The sequence below is a fragment of the Aythya fuligula genome, chromosome 13, assembly GCF_009819795.1.
Source record: "Aythya fuligula isolate bAytFul2 chromosome 13, bAytFul2.pri, whole genome shotgun sequence".
In the NCBI taxonomy this organism is placed as follows: domain Eukaryota; kingdom Metazoa; phylum Chordata; class Aves; order Anseriformes; family Anatidae; genus Aythya; species Aythya fuligula.
The window spans coordinates 1,120,609-1,140,157 of NC_045571.1; the positions used below are offsets into that span (position 1 = coordinate 1,120,609).

Below are 19,549 nucleotides of genomic sequence, written 5' to 3' on the forward strand. Positions count from 1 at the left end.
GGTTGTGAGGCATTGGAGTGGGCTGCCCAGGGAAGTGGTGGAGTCACCATCCCTGGAAGTCTTTAAAAGACGTTTAGACGTAGAGCTTAGGAATATGGTTTAGTGGGGACTGCTAGCGTTAGGTCAGAGGTTGGACTCGATGATCTTGAGGTCTCTTCCAACCTAGAAATTCTGTGATTCTGTGATTCTGTTATTTACTGAAAAAAGTTAGAGAAACTAAAGTAGAACTGAAAAAGCCCTGTACACTTAACGGCATGTTGGGTTTTCTGCTGCTGGGTTGCCCGTTTCAGAGCTGAGTGTGAGGGGATGGAAAGATGTATTTCAGACAAAACAGAGGAAGAGAAATGTGTGCTAAGGGTAGGAATGCAGTTAATTAAAAAAAAAAAAAAAAGGTTGGTGAAGATGAAGTGACTGATACAGCACTTGAAATCTAACAAATTCTTCTGACAATAATTACAAATAATTTCAAACTGGTAAGTCAAACATGGTCACCAGCTGAAAACCACAAGCTGATGATAAATTCCAGATAATAAACAATAATGAGCTCTGGTGGGTGACAGAAGCATTTTGTCATACCATTGCTAGGCAGCTCTAGGTTTTGACAGTTGTCCTCTGGTGACTTCTGCCATGGCAGCTGTGTTTTCCATCCCTCTCTCGGAGGTTACCGCATTGGGGATGAAAGTTGGCAAAATGGGATTTGTCAGCTCTTTAGCTCTCCGTATTTGTGGTTCAGCATGTTAGCTTTAATTGACAACGGAGATGATCTGTTGTTGATAGATCTGACTGTAAACAAACCAGAGCATATGACATGTGCGACCTTGTTCTCTTTTTTTAATGGCATGTTAATACTTGGTCTAGTTGTTTTTTTCCCTAAGGTGATAAAAAAAAAAAAAAAATGACAGTTCAAATTCTTTGCTTACACCAAAATTGCATTCTTGTTTTGGTTGTAAGACAGGAAAAACAAACAAAAAACCCCAACAACCCAACCTTTTGCATGTGAGACTTCTGTCATCAGTGGAGGTGAGGGGTTAGTTCGCACGGGACCAGTACCTGCGAGTCCTCCCTGGGAAGTCTCTGCGGGTGCCGCACCATTCCCAGAGGATGGGGCAGTTCCCTGATACTATGGGGTACTGTGTCGCTGGGGGAGAGGGGGAATCACAGCACACATAGCTTGTTCAAGAGGGAGCTAGCACTACTGCTCCTTTTTTTATTCCCTTTTTAAAAGCAGAAAGCAGGGGAAAAGAGGGCATACCCACCTTATCTCAATAGCCTCTACTATGTTGCTGAGCTAATAAGTGTAACAGTTGTGGCTTTAAAAACATTTTCTATGTATTTAACGTTGCTCAAGTAATAAAATACTTGTTACAGAACATGATACTTTCATAATGCAACCAGTAAATTCTCAACAAAATGTAAATCTAGCTGTAGGCTATAACTACCTTTTGGAGGAGGAGGCAACTACTACCTTTATTTACATCTTGAATTTACTAGAGAACAGATGTGTAATGATATAGCTTTTTGAAGAAACCTGAGGTTTAATTTTGGTTGATTACAAGCTGTATGTTTTTGTATTTTAGATCTGTGTGGAATGGATTTCCGTGTATCCCTAAGGTGCCTAATGCACAGTATTTGAGAGATTTGTGGGAAGATAATTTCAAAAGGACAAGTCTTGCTGACCTTTGCTTCAGAATATTTTATACACATCAAGAGTTTCTCATTATTGGTCAGCTTACTTATTAAATGAGTTTGGTCTGTAAGAAATGTTTCTGATATTTGTTCATGTTAGCTTTTATAATGCAGGCATAGTATGTGATAGCTCTCTTAGTGTAATTTGTTACCTGCCACAAGTAAGCAATTACAGAATTGAAAGAACTTATTGATTCGAATAATGCCAATATTTTTGCAATGTTTTTAGAATGCGTGCAAGTGGCCAAGCTGGTTTCCACTGGAAGTTTAATAGATTTCAACAGCGAACTGTAGGTCTCCATAAATGAGATTTCAGCACCAGACATCTCTCTTTCAAGATTCTTTTAAGAGGGCTCTGGTTTTAGGATAAATAAAGGAAGAGAGGGTGCTTTCTAGGTCAGTCAATAATAGGTATTTTTTCATCTAGTAATGACCTCATTAATGGATTATTGTCTTTCTGCATTGTGGATATATTCAGTTGTCTAAATTGTGTGGGGGAAAGCCATGCATATCACAACTGCTGTTTCATATAAAATTAGTATTGAGTGCTGCAAATCTCCAAATAAACCAGTTGGGACTTTAGCTCAAATGTTGCAAAGGAGAGCAGGAACAAAATATTGGGTATTAAAAATCTTTAAGTTATGACTGAGGATGTATGGAGCACAGATGTTATGAGGCTGGCAGATCGCAGGGATAAGTTTCTAATGGAAGTTACAAGATTTTTATCTTTATTTCTTCTGTTTTAGAGGTGAAATCAACTTCTGCATATTTGAGTGGTTGCTTGAATTTTTCTTTTTATTTTTTTTTAAGAATGATTAATTAGATTGATCCTTGAAAGAGCCATAATCCACTTAAGAAAGGCTTAGGTTTTAGCTGTCATGCCGCCTGGTTTGGATATGGCACCGTATTTATTCCTTGTTTGCTAAATACTTCTTTTTCCTTTCTTATGGCATAGATTTAATTGTGCCACTTAGTTGTCTTCTGCACTAGTTGGCTTGTCGTTTGAGCTAGGGAGGGACAGGGCACTGCTCTTGTTTGGTCACATTGCTGTTTGTGTAATGGCAGTTTTCAGAGCTTTACTATAAATAGTTTTACACTACTGTTGTGAGACTGATGATGCCAGTGGTGACCAGTGGAGATAGCAGCGGGAGAACAGGCACGTGGGCTTTTAGAACAAGTAGAGACCAGTAAAACTACGGGATCTGCTACAGGTGAATATTGGAGCTACAACTACACCTGAATAGGATGCAGATTAGCTCACCTATAGACCCAGAAATATCAGTTCATTCTGAGCAGATGGTTCTTCATTATTTTTTTTTTTTTCCCCTCACTTTTTTTTTTTTATTTAGATCCAGTCAGCCAAATGCAGTTTGACTTCTGCTTACTCTTTTGTGTTTGCTTCTGTGCTGGACTTAATCTTTTTAGTTATCATCTGGAAACATTTCAACCGTTTTTATGTAGTGTTGAAGCTTCAGCTAATAAACTCTGGTGGATCTGAGTTGACAAAACACAGAACCAAACTGCTCTTTCTTTTTCTCTTATTTCAGAAGGCTTGGGATTGCAGCGCAGAGAAATACATTGGGCTCTTCAAAGGGCTAGCCAAAGTGCAGTGTGACCTGGGCTGGTAGGAGCTCACTCTGAGATGTGCTTGAGAGGTTTTACTTTCTGCTCTTCAGTAGTTTTATTTTAAGGGGTTTTCCCATATTTGAGTCATCTAATATCGAGTGTGTTATAGCAGTGGCTGATGCTATGTAGCGTGTACCATATGGTCCCCCCGCCAGAGTTTATAATTGAATGCAGTTGCTCATAGAAAGGCCCAAACAAAGTCATGGGCACAAAGCCCCAGTGACCTGGACTTCTCAAAGAGGAAAACCTGTGTGGTAGGAGTGGAAGTTGAGGCTGCTACAAAGTGAGGCGACTTACAGGCTTGCATTGATCAGTGTGAGAACAAAAAATAGAACTTGCCAGATGGAATATCTCATCTGTTGGAAAACCCTACCTCTGCAGAGGGTACTGAAGCCGTTCGTCACCATGGTCTGTTTGAACAATGCTGGTTCTGTCTTTTATATAGCTGGTTACCTGCTTGCTGTGGACAGTAACTTATGCAAGAGCCAAGGTTTTGACGGGTTATGCATTTTGGAAGAGTCAATGTGTGAGGGGGCATGTGTTCTACAGTTCAGTTTGGAAACCTGGGGCATTTAGGCGGATGAGGTGTGCTGGCCTTGTATCATAAATCAATTAGTACTTTTGGCTTTTTTAAAGTAGGCATATGTGGCTTTTTTTTTTTTTTAATTTTGGTTGTCATCCGACTTGGGTTTTATTCATCCTAAGAGCCTCATTTTCCACGCAGTTAGACTACAACATCTGGAAGCCATTTCTTCTTTGGCAGGAGAAGACGTGACTGACACAACGAGGTATAACTTTTACTTTTGTTATCATACCTTTACCTTTTTTAAAAAGACATCTGAAATCAAAACATTTTAAAGATGTCTGGGATTTTCAGGTGTCTTTTAGAAATGCTCAGGAATATCATTGGGTGGAATAATTAAAAAGTATTACAGGTACTTTTTTTTTTCCTTTAATAGTAGCAGTTGCTCTTATTGTAGAGTTAACTCATTTTACAGTATTTTGTAATGTCTGTACCTTTTGTTTCAAACAATTTACTTGACAGTATAAATTACTAAGTACAGATACAGAAACTTCATATGGTTCAATACCAAAACTATATTTACACCATGAAATAGTATTTCACTTAGTGTATTAAGGATATTGATGTTATTAATGGTATTTCCATGAGTAATTGTATGACCCATGAAGCACCATAGCAAACTCTCCCTTCCAGAATAGATATTCCACCTACTTATGTAATAAAACAAGCAGAAATCCAAAAAATCATTTGTAATGAGTTGGGTGGACTATTTGATGGTGAAACTGGGGTTGGCAGTTATTAGGATGGTTTGGAGGTCCTGGTCTGTAATTCTCTTTTCAAATTTCTAGACTCATATTCAAGTCTAAACCTTTATTTTAGGTTTTAGCCTTTTTCATGTCTTTTATATTCCCACCCCCCAAATAAAACCTATTTAAAGACATTAAACTGTGAAATAAACTTGCTGTAGCGTTTAGTGGTGTGCGCATTGTCAGTGGGGACTGGTTTTCTCCCAGTGCCTGGCTTTCTCCTGGCCAGCAGCAGGCCTGGCAGCCACCTTCACCTCATGGCTGCGCTCCTCCCGCAGGAGCAAGGTGCCCCGCAGTCACAGCACGGCCTGCTACCGACTGAAATGCAGGAACCGTGTGTGGAAAAAGGCAGGGAGAATGCCTTGAGAAGGCGTCATGGGCATGGGTGGGCCTCAGAGCATGGCAACTAGTGGGTGGGTGCTGTCTGGCAGGGACCCAGCCCTTCTTGCAGGCTGTGGCACCCAGAGCTGCAAGCAGTCGGCTTGCTGTGGGCTCTACCGAGGTTAGGTAGGAGAATTAGCAATAGCTGTCACAAGGACTTCAGCTGGGCATTACTCCTCTTGGTGCTGCTGCTGCAAGGGAGGCAGTGAGGGAGCTCTGTCAGGTGGGTCTGAGCTGCCACTGGTACATGCCTGGTGGGTGCCTCATGTGGCTGCAGGGTGACGTGGTTTTGTTGTCCAGTCCAGTGGAGAGCTGACCATGCCAAGAAGAAAATACAGTTTTGTTTTCAGACCTTTCTTGCTTCTGCCTCAATTGAGTGCTAGAAGAGAGGAGTGAGTGGGAACTTGCTGTGTTTGGTGAGTGGAGTGGGAAGGAAGGCCACTGCTTCCAGCAGCAGCCCGTGGTTACAATATCGTAGGTGTGTCACAAAAGCATCTTCTGGGGTGGCAATTTACCACTTTACCAGTGAACCATTTGCATCAGCTAAAGAGCAGATATTATAAACATTGAATAAACGGCAGGCCAGGGAATAAAAGTGGCAGTGTGACAGTACTGGCCACCATAAGATCGCTTCTTTGGTTTTTGAAAGATGGAAGAGGAACTGAGAGATGTTCACAAAGTGGTGTAGAGGTGGTATACGAGCTGGAAAATCAGAAAAGAAAAAAAAAAAAGTGAAGAAATAGTTTGAAAATACAAGACCGGTACAAATGAGGTTATTTAGGTTATTTGTTGGCTTGTTAACTGTTCACTGCCTTTTGGTATTTTCTGTGTAGGTACACTGTCCGCTGGTGAGCATGGAGGAGTGTAGATTGATGGTTATTCTAGGTGGTCTTGTAAAGGAAGCTTGAGACTTACTTGTTAAGCAAAAAATACAAAAATAACCACACATGTAAAGGTTTTAATTGCATTATTGTTCAGCTTAGTCTTGATTATGCTATGATAATATGATCAAACTGCTGATACAGTTATAACTAAATCATGTTGAAGTACAATTTTTACAATACAGAATGCTACTTGAAGTATGTTTTCTGTATTTTACTCAAATTACGGGATTGCTTTAAAGCTTGTTGGCCGTTGAAATACTAGGTTGTGTAATATTAGTACAAATAACGCTCCTGCAGGCCTGTAGGGAATGTTGCTCAAAATCTTGCCTAAAAATCCACCGTTTAGTCTTGCTTGTGGAGATGACTGCAACAGCAGTGTTGAGAAGCATACTTATTTGCAAACAAACAAACAAACTGTATTTTATAAAAACAAAAGTTGAAGCATATTCTGATTTCTCAGAAAAAGAGTGAGGGTAAACACTGTAGTTTGTACCAGCTTTCTCTTCTGAAATAGTTGGAAAACTAAAGTAGGAAAATATTGGGAATACTTTTGGTCCTTGATTTAAACTTTGATCTGGCTAGCATTTTAACTGTCACTACTGTGTAATTGGTTCTGAAGCATCAGCACCTCTCATTCATGGGTAGATGAATAATTCAGGGATGAACTTCTTCAGCCATTATCATTTCTACAGCTGAGTGCATTGCAATTTTACAAGTTCTGATTTTCTGAATAAAGAAAGTGAGGTCCCTGTTGTTTCTTTTTTTTTTTTTTTTTTTTTTTTTTTTTTACAGATGATTAACTGAATTACAGTGAAAAATCAATACACCTCTGAACAGTCATTCTGCATTTACTAAATCTTTGTCCTGTTCACGTAGCCGTTTTCCTCTGGGGATCCAGGAGTTGGACTCAGTCCTTGTGGGTCCCTTCCAACTTGGGATATACCGCGATTCTATGATCTCTGTGTTCCCCCAAAAAAGAAAGCCTCCAAATAATAGGGTGGGAATTGTGTGTGTACTTTGGGGAATCCATCTCAAACCAAAAACCAGCTACCTGAATTGTTCTGCCACGAGTTCATGCAATAACACTCAAGTTAGTGCTTTTACATGAGAGCATGAAACGTAGGTTTCATGGACAGACCTTGTAATTTTTTGTATTTTGTGTTTGTGTATATACACATACACTTAAGAAAGGCTTCTGGCTGGCTTTTATTTGTGTTTGTTTAGCCTGTGCATGTAATGAAGTTGTTTTTCAGTGAAGACACATTCTAATTGTAGTTGTTCGTGCTTAGTTCTTTTAAGAGTAAAATTAGTTTAAATGGAAACTGTTACATTTAGAGTTAGCAACGTTATATATGATTAGTGTTCCTGGACTACTTTTCTTGTTCTAACCTTTTTTAGTTTGTTGACATTCTGTTTGCAAAAATCTAGCAAGATACAGGAAGGGGTTATGTTATTTCTGCTATTAAAGTGTATTTTGAAATTCCTCTGCTTGCTTTCGAAAGCTACTTACAGGAGACTGGTTGTACTACAGCAGTGAGATGCATTTCCGTCTTTGGAAGAGTCACTGAATCAAACGTGTTACGTGCATTAATTTCAGGAAAGATGTAGGAGTCTTACAGTGTCCTTATGCAATTTATATATAAATCTTAAGGAAATGTGCTACAATATTACTGCTGTTTTAGCAATCTCTTACAAAGTTTATTGCACAGAAATAACTAGGTCAGCCTCTGGATGACCTGTCTTTTTGGAGTTTCTTCAGTTAGCTTTAGGCTAGAGCTCCACCTTGTGATCTTTCAGCAGGATACATTTTATTTTTATAGTTAATAATTTAATTATGACTTCACAAAGTTGAGTGACTTTTGAAACTTCTCATAGAGTGGGGGATTTCAGTATATGCTTAGGAAAATTAAAGTTAGAATGCTGTGAACATGCAAATACACAAAACAAACAAAAAAGTCCGAAGAACTGCATTTTATGATGCACTTAAGTTTAGGTGTATTGATTTTACTGAAAAAATATGCTTATTAGAGCACATTAATAGCTAATGTAGACTTTCATTGCTTGGAATGGCATCTGCATAAATTTTACTTTTCTCCTTTCAGACTGCACTATGAAGAATTTGATCTTTTAAAAGTTCTGGTAGGATGCTTGTACGGACAGTTTTCCTCCTTCTAATCAACTTCCCAAACAGTGTGCTTTGAGTGAGTCATCAGATCCGTGTGTGAAGAATACATGTTGGCAGGCACCCTGAATTTCTAAAAGGCGTTTACTGAGATCAAGCATAATAGGGGAATGGCCAGTACCAGTCTTTCCCAATACTAAAACCCATGAACACCAAATAAAATTAGAAAATGTTGAGCTCAAGGATAAGAACGTGCTTCTTTATACTATACAGTTTGGTTGTGGAAGCTCTTGTGTGAATATCATGACAGCTAAATATTGGGTTAAAAAAGTAATAGAATATTCATGGAAAAATACTGATTCTGTTCTATGAAATGCAGAAATAATGTGTTTGGCTGAAAAAAATCCCCGACTTATTTGTGGATGTTGGGGGGAGAAGTCAAGGAGAACATCACCAATAAAAACAAAGCAAATGGGTTCTTCCCTGGGCAGCTTCTGCCGGCATCTGCCCATGAGGAAGTGCTGGGTTAGCTTGACCCTACTTGGCAAGACTTCAAGGTCTTTCTTATAATTTTTATGTATGTAAAACTTTAAAAATGAGCCCTTACTGGAACTAATGCAAGGTGTTTTTCGGGTCATTCCTGGGGCCTGAGCTTGGTACTGGAGATCCCTTACAGCCTTAGCTCTTGTATTCTTGCAGGGCAGTCACCTGAAACTACTCTCTTCCATTAATACTAGTATATAGTTGTGCTCATGAGGGCCAAGTTTCTTCTACTTCCTTCAATAAAAACAATTCTTGAAACTTAAATCTTAGTAGCTAAACTCTATACAGCATCTTGAATTACTAGATATTTACTTCCTATTTTCATGAAGTGGTTATGCCCAAGCAATGACTTTTTTTTTTCTTCATCTGTTGCTTGGCCTAAGATGAGTGTTTTTTCCAAGAAGTGCAAGTGGATATAAACTCCAGCCAGCTGGTTTTATCAGGTGATTTGACTCTTTGATTTAGAAATGACATAATTTAATCATTTGCCTGTCATTTTACATGGTTTTTATATTTTTTCTTCAAAATATTCCTGTGTGATTGTATTATACTGCTTTTTGAGAAATACTTTTGCAAGAACTGGTAGGAAGATAATTTCCTTTTTTTATAGGAGACTGAAAAAGTGTTAATTGTGTAAACAAATGGTTAACTTGATTTCTGTCTCAGTACCATCAATTTTATGGAATAGGTAACTTTATTACTGTAAATAGGTGGTATTAGTGAGACATGAAATTTGCATCTGAGCTTCTTGATCATGTCTTCAGTACTTACAGTGCTTCTCACCATTGAAAAACTCAAACTACAAAAGTCAAATAACACGTTGGTGGACAGGTTGAACTTGAAACAGAACTGTGTGCCTTTTGAAGTTTGTACCTTTACTTTGTGCTGGCTTAGAATCACACGTGTGCCTTGAATGGTACTTGGGTGGCTTGCTGGCTGCTCACCTCTTGCTTCCCCTTGCCCTGCTCCTCGCTGAGGTACGTTCCCAAGAGGTGCCGGCCTGATTCTCCAAGTTACAATTGCTGACAGGAATCACAGCAAATCTTTGGTTTTTTTTTTTTTTTTTTTTTTTTTTTTTTGATTATTGTTATTTTTTATACCTGATACACTTGGAATGATGATACTGCAGCACAGCACGAGTGGAGCAGGTAGCCATGCAGGCTGCCTGGCTGTCATCATAGTTCTGCGCCGCCAAGGCAGGAGCATTGCTCAGCCCTCCCCTGCACCTGGCTGCTCCGTCACATATTCCCCATGCGTTTGCTCTGGGTACCCACTGGTGAACCAGTTTAACTTGATAATCCGGGAATAAAGTTCTCAAGGTATATTTTTGCCCATTCTATTGGGGGATTAAATTGGGTGATTCTGAATGGCAGAGTCTCTAAATGATGAATGGATGTTTTGCTGCCCGCGAGTAGCTATTTGCTAAAAACTACATATAAACCAAGCAGGGGAGGCTGTGATGCACCAGTAATGTGCATTTGTGGTTTTAAGGAAGGGAGGAACAGGTGACAAAGTTTGTGAAACTTTTGATCTTACACGGTGCTCTGGAAGGCATGTAATGTAGTAGTTGTGGACTGTCTTGAGATGCACCTACCTATCTAGAACCTCTCCTTTCACCACTGTTTACTTCCACTCTTGTTTCTCTGTCTTTATATAATTGTGTGAAATGTGAAGAAACAGCGATTTAAGTTCAGGGTTTGTGTTTTTTCTCAGCTCACCAAATTTTGGAAGCTACAGTGGCCCCTAGCATTCAGAAGAAGCACTTGCAGGAAAGAAATGTACAGCCTCTATGTGCTCAATTGAAATGCAGGCTTTTAAGTGTTGCTACCAGATGTTGGCATATTAAGCACATGGAGCTTAAAATTGTATCTTTTGCTCAAATACTTAATTACTCCGACAAGCTGTAGAATCAGCAGAGTTCCCAACTTTGAAGGTTCTTCTCTGTGCTATTGTATCTTCAAAATACCTGAACCTCATGCTTTCTTAATTTCATCACTGTGTAAAATTTAGTTTGAGACAGAAAATTGGCGCAGAAGGCTTTAGCATGCATGGTTAAATTTCACATTTGAAGCATTCATTGTCTGCCCTGCCTCCAAACATGGGAAAATCTTAATTATAAATAACTGGAAAAGAAAATATTTTGCAATCTTACATTTTCTTGATAAGATGCTACGCTGTTTCTGATACTTTTCTTTATAATATGTAGATAGTATTATCTTCATTGATATTCCTAGAGACATGTTGAGTGCTTTAAATGTTAATACTCGTAAGCCTGGTTTATCAATTTAGGAAGACAGGGAGTTGTGAAATAGCTGGTTAGATTGTAAGAACTCAGAAGAACATATCTTTGTGCTAAGTATCAGGAGCACTTAAACATCAGATTCAAAGTTGGTATACGTAGTGTTCTTAAATGGGCACACACTGCTTTAAGTTTAAGATCAAATCTGTTTTTTGGTTTGGTTAACCACAATATCATAGTGTTGGTAGTAGAGTCTGGACTTTACAGTACAAGGTCTTACAATTCAAATTTTAGTCTAGTATAGATTTAGAAGAAAAAAGTTATTTGCAAGGTGTTTATGAAAGCCATTCCATTTTCTCATGCTATTCAGAATAGCATTTATTTTCCAAGCGCTTTATTTCGTTTTACTTTGATGATTTTAACATTTGTGGATGTACCTTTTTTTTTTTTTTTTCATAAGATAATGGGAGGAGTCAAAGATATAAAATCTTTATTTAAGCAGGAAAAAGCTTGTCTGGAAACATAAGGTGGTGTGAACTAATATTTTCTATGTTTCCAACTTTTTTTTATCCCTTATGTGGAAATGTTTCTAATGTGATTTTTTATTATTACTATTATTTCAGAAGTTGTCCGCTACAAAGGAAGAAAGGAAAGGAAGCTCGTACTTCAGACTGGTTTTTGAATATCTTTCTAATACAGTGGTGTTCCAGAAGATGATAAAGAAATGATAGCAGCTCCAGAAATACCAACTGATTTTACTCTCCTTCAGTAAGTGCTTTAAGAATTTCTGGTTTCATTTACATGTACTAGTGCTTCTTAGTGGTAATAGATGTGGTTGGTTTTTCTCTTTGAAACAAGGAAACAAAATGATTGAATATGGTTCTGGATTTTTTTTCCAGTTTAAAATAAAGCACTGCTTGAATTACTTCTTGATTGTTCAGTGATAATTAAAACAAATATTTTAAAAGTCCTTTTTATAGATTATTTTTAAATCAATTTTTAAGCTTTGCTACTAGGAAGCCATCATGACAGACTTCTTTGTTTACATGGTGTATTTGTCAAGGTTTTACAGAATCAAAGTATTGAAGAAGAAACTTTGGTTAGAAATAAAGAAATTCTAAGTTTCCTTCCTTCCTTCCTTTATAGAGAGAGGTGAAGTTGTATAAGGGTATTTACCCTGAATAACTGGGGCAGGTTGCCTTATATCTGAAACGCCCAATGCCAAATGCTTTAACTAGCTGAAGTCTTAGCTTCCCTTCAGGTGTTGGTTCCTGGGGTGTTGATTTGACTAGTCTGCTGATCTAGTTTTAAGAATAGGTATCTGAATTTTGAAAATTTAAATTTAGAAATAGCTTACATTTTGAACAGAGAAATGAAATGATTAGTTAAAGTAGACCAGAAGAATGCAGTTCCTCACCTTTTAGTTGCCAAGAAATCAGCATGAATACATTTCAGCAGTCTGGAGTAAATTAAGCTGGTTCAAAATAATCCCAAAAGATGCAAAAAAATGGTTCTGTGTTAAGGAGGTTGGGTGTTCAATCTATAGCAGAATACATGGATGACAAAATCAGAAATGGCAAAATACATGTTACAAGGCAGAAACTTCCTTTCAGACAGTTCCACAACAGTGAGAAACCTTAAGTTTCTAGATTGTTTCAGAAGGTTATGAATAAATAAATAGGAATGGCTCCTTCTCCCCCCGTTCAGGTCATCTTTATGATTACATTGTTAAATTGAATCAGGAAATGTGTATCAGAAATTTGTATGCTGGAATTCATTGTACCGCATGTATGTGTTAAAATAGCATCATTTATGATGTCTGCTATAGGAAATATAGAAATAAAAATTTTAAACTAAGGATTACTTAGTAATAACTCAGGTGAATTTTTTCCCCTGACTTTGTCATAGGCAATAAAGGGTTTGTATTTTGATGCAGCATATGTTAATAATGTAGGAAAACAAATTTTTTTTTTTTTTTTTTTTTTTACTTATTTTCTTTTTACCTTACATAAGCCTCCAGGTTATCTTTTTGGTGGAGAAATCTCGTTTAAAATATCTTCTCTCCCCATACATTTTGACATAACTAGTTCTTTTGACAGCATGATGATGTCTGCTGAGACACTTTGGTTGTGAGGGAAGGTAGTGGCATTGTTGTGCACTGCCCTATTTGTGGCAGACATTTATAGTGTTTGATAGTTGAAATTTTGTAATGTTTGTCACATGCCAAAAATGAAGTTCCTAACCTGTTGCCATTTCTGCTGACTTTCATGCTTTTTAGCCGCACTATATGGCTTTCACAGGTAAAAGAATTTTTTTTTTTATTATTCTTTGGCTGAGGCAAGGTGTGAGCATGGGGATTTGCTCTGATTTGTTCCTTCACAGTAGATTTAAAAAAACAGGAGATAACAACAGTTTTTCTGTTGGAGTTGACTTACTGGACTGAGGATATAACGTGACTTTATGTAGTTTATTTAAGAATGTTTCTGGTGAGATGTATAAATGGTTTGTCTTTTAACCTTGCAGGGAGTCTGAAACACACTTCTCTTCTGATACGGACTTTGAGGATATTGAAGGAAAAAACCAAAAACAAGGCAAAGGAAAAGTACGTTCAGTTTACGGGGACAGTGAAATACTTGTACTGTTAAAGCATGAAGAGCTGAGCACTTGTTTTGGAGCTGAGTTACCTTATTCTTAACTCTTATTTCCTTATTATACTTTTTTTTTTTTTTTTTAATGCAACTGTCCTGTGAATAGAGTTTATATTTGTATTTTTATTGAAATACTTAGTCTTGAGTATTTACATGATATTTCCTTTGTGTTGTGAAGGCACAAGGGAGGGCTTTGATTTGACTAGTCTGCATGTGTGCCCTCTTATACTTAAACCTGGTATTAATATAGTCTCTTTTGGTTGATGTCATTGATTCTTGCTCTTTTCATTTGAAAAGTGAACAGAAACCAACATTTCAATTAAAATTTTATTATTTTGTTTTACAGTTTAAACGCAAGGAAAACCTTTTGTGTCATTGTCACTAATTACATTTTTAATTGCCAAAAGATTTTAAACCAGAGAAGGAAATACAGAACCTGTAGAGTTTCTGTTAATCTTCTCTATCAGTCAGAATCAGCTATTCCGCCCTGGCTAATTTTATCTCACCTTCTGATTTTAAGTTTGGCTCTTGGAAACATAAGGTCTTGTGTATAATTTTCATGGTATGAGTAATAATTTATTCTAATTACTATGTAATAACTATTTAAAACTTGTGTGTGTGTGTATGATTGCAGACCTGTAAAAAAGGTAAAAAAGGACCAGCAGAAAAAGGGAAAAGTGGAAACGGAGGAGGGAAACCTGGTGGTCCAAATCGGATGAATGGACATCACCAACAGAATGGTGTGGAAAACATGATGCTGTTTGAGGTAGTGAAAATGGGCAAGAGTGCTATGCAGGTAAGACTTGAGATGTTCTTCAGACTTGGATGAATATACAAGTTAAATATAAAAATATTTCCTTGTACATATAGTTTAAGAAAATAAAGCCTAGGGTAATTTTTTCTTCATTTGTAGCTTTTAGTTACAGATTAGAATAAGAATTCTTGCACTGCTAAGATTTGAACTTAAAATAACTGACTTCTCATTGCTAAATGCAAGGCATGAATAATCGGGTATATAATAAAGAAATTCAAAATACTATTCAAAGTGAATTCCAGTATTCTGAATGAAGAAAGGTTGGAATTCTGTCTAGGAAATTTCAAGCTGGTAGAAGTTAATGCATTAGGCACTGCTTTTACTGATAGGACTGAAATCAACCTGTTAAGAGCATTAGCAATATGGAAAATTATCTTAAATTACCAGATTTTGCTTGACTCTGTGAATCTTCAGTGAAGAGAGGGTTAAAATGTAAGCCTGCCAGCCGTGAAGAGTTCCTGCTGACTCACTCATGTGACTCCTCAGCAGCCTAGCAGAAAGACTATCTTTGGGATTAAAAATCAGTTTACAGCTTCTCTGGTATGTGTGCCGGAAGCTTGGTCTATGTGCAGTCCTCTTGAGATTTGCAGGCTCCTGCTTCAAGCTGGGAACCTTGAAGCCTGAATTCCTTGGGAGACATTTAGTTCAGATTTATACATACTACTTATACTACTTCAGTACTTGCTACTTATACATACTGCTTTAATATATTTGATCAGAGAAATTCTGATACTTCTGTTCATTTTATTCTGACGTATTTCAATGTAAGTAAAAACTATACTGTTCTGATTGCTACATTTCCAGTCAATTATCACGGGTTATATTTGCATGACGTGTCAACTCTAAACAGTCAAATCTTTTGCTTTCCAAGAGAAAAATAGACCTTTGCCTGCAAAACCTCTGTTAATAGGGGAAATCGATACCTAGGTAACAGCATGAATCTGAGTCCATATTTTAATTAACATACTTAAGTACATATAAAGTTAAATGAAGTCTTTAGTTCAGCACTTGGTGTAAAAATTTTTCTCTGTAGCCATTAGCACTTGCTTACCTCAAAAGATTTTGATAATCAAAATTTTCTTTAATTCTGTTTCATACATTCTTCCAAGTTTATGTCAGTTCTCCCTGGGAGAAACAGGTTGTTCATCTGCAGAGACAAAAAGCTTCAGGACATTTACTTTTCTGCTGGAGGTTCTTTAAAATACATGAATTCTGAAAACAAATATTTCCTAACTGAAATATTTGTCACCTTCCTAGCATTATCTTGGTTTTGCACAGTGACCTTTATAAGCCTAATTTAAGACTTCTCCTAGGTTTCTTTTTCTTTCTTCCCCCATGATTAATCAAATCAGTACTAGTTTGTAGGTTCTGCTCCTACTGGGAAGACAATGACTGTTTCACTTGCATTTTTAATTCTTCTCATCTTGCTGACAAGTTATATCATACTATAAGCAGTCTTTCATTGAGGGAAGAGGGATTTAGCTGTATTTCTGTTCAGATTTTTTTTCCTATGGCAGTATATTTTATTTGCCCTCGCACCATTATTGCTTGTAAGAGTAAGCACTGAGAATAGTTGACAGGGGATGCTGTGGAGTCTGTTTTTCTTATGGAAGTCCTGAACTATTTCATCATGTCTTGTTATTGAAAATTAATCTAGATTTTAGGGCAGGATACCAACATATTAAACTACTCAAAACTGAGAGCTTGACACTAAAGCGATCCTCTTGTGCTTATGTTAAATGTATGCCTTTTTATGATTTCTGCAGTAGACAGGTTGTGCTATACACATGGATGGTTTGTAGATAATTGCATGTGAATTCTTAAAGCCACAATCACAGATTTCCTGTTAATTTGCTTCCCTTTAACATTCTGTAGTAAAACTGTCTTACTGCTATTCCGTTTTATTAGCCATTATGTTTTGGTTTAGTTAACACAGCAATTAATGTCCATACAGCGTAGGGCAATGCTGTTCATCCTGTTATAGCTCATGTACATGAAACACAATTCATCATAAGGGCAGAACTTAGGAAGAGTATAGGGAGTTGCAGCTGTTGGAACTAAAAGCCTAAATAATATTTTTGAGAAGTTTCACTAGTCAAAAACAAAACCAAACACACAAAAAAATGCTGTTATAAAATCTACTAATTGTGTTTTGTACTCTTCCTCAAAAAATGTTACTATGTGACTATGTGGTATTCTTGTGCTTGCGTGTCTCAGCATCTGTTTTGTGCCTGTATATGTTTATAGAATGGAAATGAGTTCTTTTCCTGAAAATGTTATTATGACAGTAAAGGATCGTTCAAACATTTTGTTCTGTATCAGTCAAAAAATCCAGAGTTCCTGTTAATTACAGAAGGAGCAAGAATCGCTTACTAGAAAGAAGTTTAAATAACACTAATTCTTCAGTTTATTAAAAACTAAAAATTGACTTTGTATTTGTTTCTTTTCAGTCTGTAGTGGATGACTGGATAGAGTCATACAAACATGACAGAGATATAGCACTTCTTGATCTCATTAACTTCTTTATTCAGTGTTCAGGCTGCAAAGGTAAGATACAGAAATATTTGCACATCTCTTCATATAATTTTACAGCATGTTTCATTCTTTGCTTTTATGCTGCATGTGCTGAAGGACTGCTCCATCCCTGGGGCTAGTCTGCATTATAAGGTTCTTATAGTCAAACAAGTATTTTTGAAGATGGTAGCGAGGGGAGCAAGAGGTTTAGAAATATTACAGAAACACTTCAAAATGTAGGTTAAGCCTTTTGCATTCACACTGAAGAAAATGCAGTACTGGTACTTAATTACTTCCCATATCTTCCTCTGCTGCTGCTATTATGTTAGAAAAACATCTGTCTTCAGTATTGATAGCTTAACTTGGTCTTGGAATCAAAGTTTGAATTTATCTACTTCACATCAGTGAGCATTCCATGGTCATTTAATAGCCTTTTAGAGTTGTTTCATGTAAAAAATGGGTGGTTCCATGGCAGCCTGTCTACAGTAAAACTGTATCTCTATAGTTTATTTTCTATTTTGGGGAGCTTCTGATTTTCCAGAATCTTTCCTCTAATCCACATCCTCCATTCTTTTTCTTCTCATCTTGTTTTGAAGAGAAGATAACTTACTCTACAATATCAGTGCATTTGATAGTGTCTCGTTCCAGATAAACTTTTAACATGAATAAGTCTCCAGAAAGCTAACAGCATTCCTCAGTAGATATTAGTCATGCTTTCAAAAGCAGTGACCTTTTCATTATTGTTACCAGACAAAATGACAAAATCTTTTAATGCTTTCTGAGATGATGCTTGTCATGAATTTTCCAGTACAGTTGTAGTAAGCTTTAGGAGGTCTCTTTATTTTTATATCACCCTTTACACATGAAAAAATTGAGCCTAAGAGAAATAGAAATTGCATGAAATCATTGAGTTTTATCATAGTGAAGTAGATGATAAACTGCAATAGAACTGTTCAAAATAGTCTTACACCATTTAGTATCTTGAATACTAGAAGGTCACTTCAGAGCAGTATGGTCTCTCAGCTGATGACATCTGGAACAAATATCATTGGCTTCTGGATATGAACGAATGAGTAAATTTTAGATGGTGTGAACAAATGCTTTATATAATACGAAAAACTGTAGTGCCCCACACTTGTTACAAAAGGTAAAATGAAGAGTATAACAACTTGAAAAATAAGCCAAAAACAACAGAGCCACACAGCACCACCAAAAAAAAAACATGTATAATCTGTAGGTTAGGTGTAAATTGACCATTTTTACATGGTAGTAGGAGATATGTCATCTGCCATCTACCCCTCTCATTTTAAAAGTGTTAATAATAACCTAATCTGAATTGTAGGAGTAGTCACAGCAGAGATGTTCCGACACATGCAGAACTCTGAAATAATCCGAAAAATGACTGAAGAATTCGATGAGGTAACTTAATGAGTGCTGAGAATTTATTGATATTAGATTTTTTTCCATTTTACCTGTCCTAATCCTACAGATTTCTTCAAGTAACAACTGTAAAAATGACAAGACTTTGATGAATGAAAATCTTAAACTCTCTAATTTTGAACTTACAAGACTAGTAAATTAAAAATGTGTGTATGTGATTCCTTATATTATTAATAAAATAAATGTCCGCTTTCAGTTTTTGAACAGTGGGAACTTCTACTGCTGGGGTTAAATGGCATACTTCCTCCAATGTCCCCCATACCCCTCTGTGTACGTGAGGCCCTTACGTCTCTTCTGAGGAACTTGTGAAATGTTTGTTGAATTTATTTCAACATGTCTATTACTCTACAAATCGTGGAGATTTGAATTTGATTATTCTTCAGTTGAAGACTTCAATGCTTTGCATTTCATGGGAACTGTAGTCTTTCTGCCTTCAAGTTTTCATTTATTCCTGTTCCACTGAGTGTGGGGTAAACAAGATGGACTCTTATTTTTGGGGGGTTCGTGTGTTTTTTTTTTTGGTATTGTTTTCATTTCACCCTATATTCCAAAGAATGTGAAGATAACTAGATCTTCCTCCCCAGATTTGTCTAGTAAGGGTTTTTTCCTCTTAAGTTAAAATCCAAAGAAAATTTGGAACTTTAACAGATAAAGGTTTAAAGGTATTTTATTATTCTTTGACATTAATTCATAAATGGATTTGATTACTGTCATGTCACCTGAAATTTAAAAAGCTTCAGTTAGGATTATTTGTTCAGATTTTTGTTTATCACTGTGTTACGCTTACTCTTTCTTGTAACAATTCTAATTAACATCTCAACTCTCGGATTTCTAATCCCTTTTCATGGATATGATTTTTGTTTCTGAGTTGTAATTTAATTTGGCATCTTATCTGATTGCAGCTGATGACTTATCTGATTGTTGCTGATCACAGAAACACTAAAAGAAATGACCATCAATTGTTTTTCTGTCATTTTACCATTATTTATAAAGGTACCCAGAACAGGAGAGGAGTACACATTTCTTATTTTCAAGGCGTTAGACTAGTTTGTCATTTGACTTAAGGAATTTTCAGTCTAATACGTAAACATATCCCTAGAAACTTCATTAAAGTCCTGGTCTGAGTGTTTGTGAATATTAACTAACGCTGCATGTGATTTTTATTTTATTTTTTTTTGTTCTAGTGTAACCTGAAGCAGAGTTCAGGCAGTAGAAATTAGTTGCTAATTTGGTATATCTGATTTTGTGCAGCTTTTGTTGTAGGACTTGTAGTATGTTGCGTCTGCATATAACAAACCTGAGCTGTAAATTAGAGTAGATGTG

At 36.7% G+C, this 19,549-nt stretch overlaps 1 protein-coding gene across 2 annotated transcripts in view; it reads left to right on the forward strand.

Annotated features, from left to right (window-relative positions):
• STAG2 (stromal antigen 2) overlaps positions 1–19,549 on the forward strand; it is a 74,347-nt gene that overhangs the window by 23,626 nt on the left and 31,172 nt on the right. For both annotated transcript variants that reach the window (XM_032196052.1, XM_032196053.1), the window contains exons 2-6: positions 11,434–11,578; positions 13,334–13,412; positions 14,093–14,254; positions 16,723–16,819; positions 18,129–18,205. In XM_032196052.1, the coding sequence (XP_032051943.1) occupies positions 11,535–11,578; positions 13,334–13,412; positions 14,093–14,254; positions 16,723–16,819; positions 18,129–18,205 (459 nt within the window). In that variant the 5' untranslated portion in view covers positions 11,434–11,534. The remainder of the gene's footprint in view (positions 1–11,433; positions 11,579–13,333; positions 13,413–14,092; positions 14,255–16,722; positions 16,820–18,128; positions 18,206–19,549) is intronic.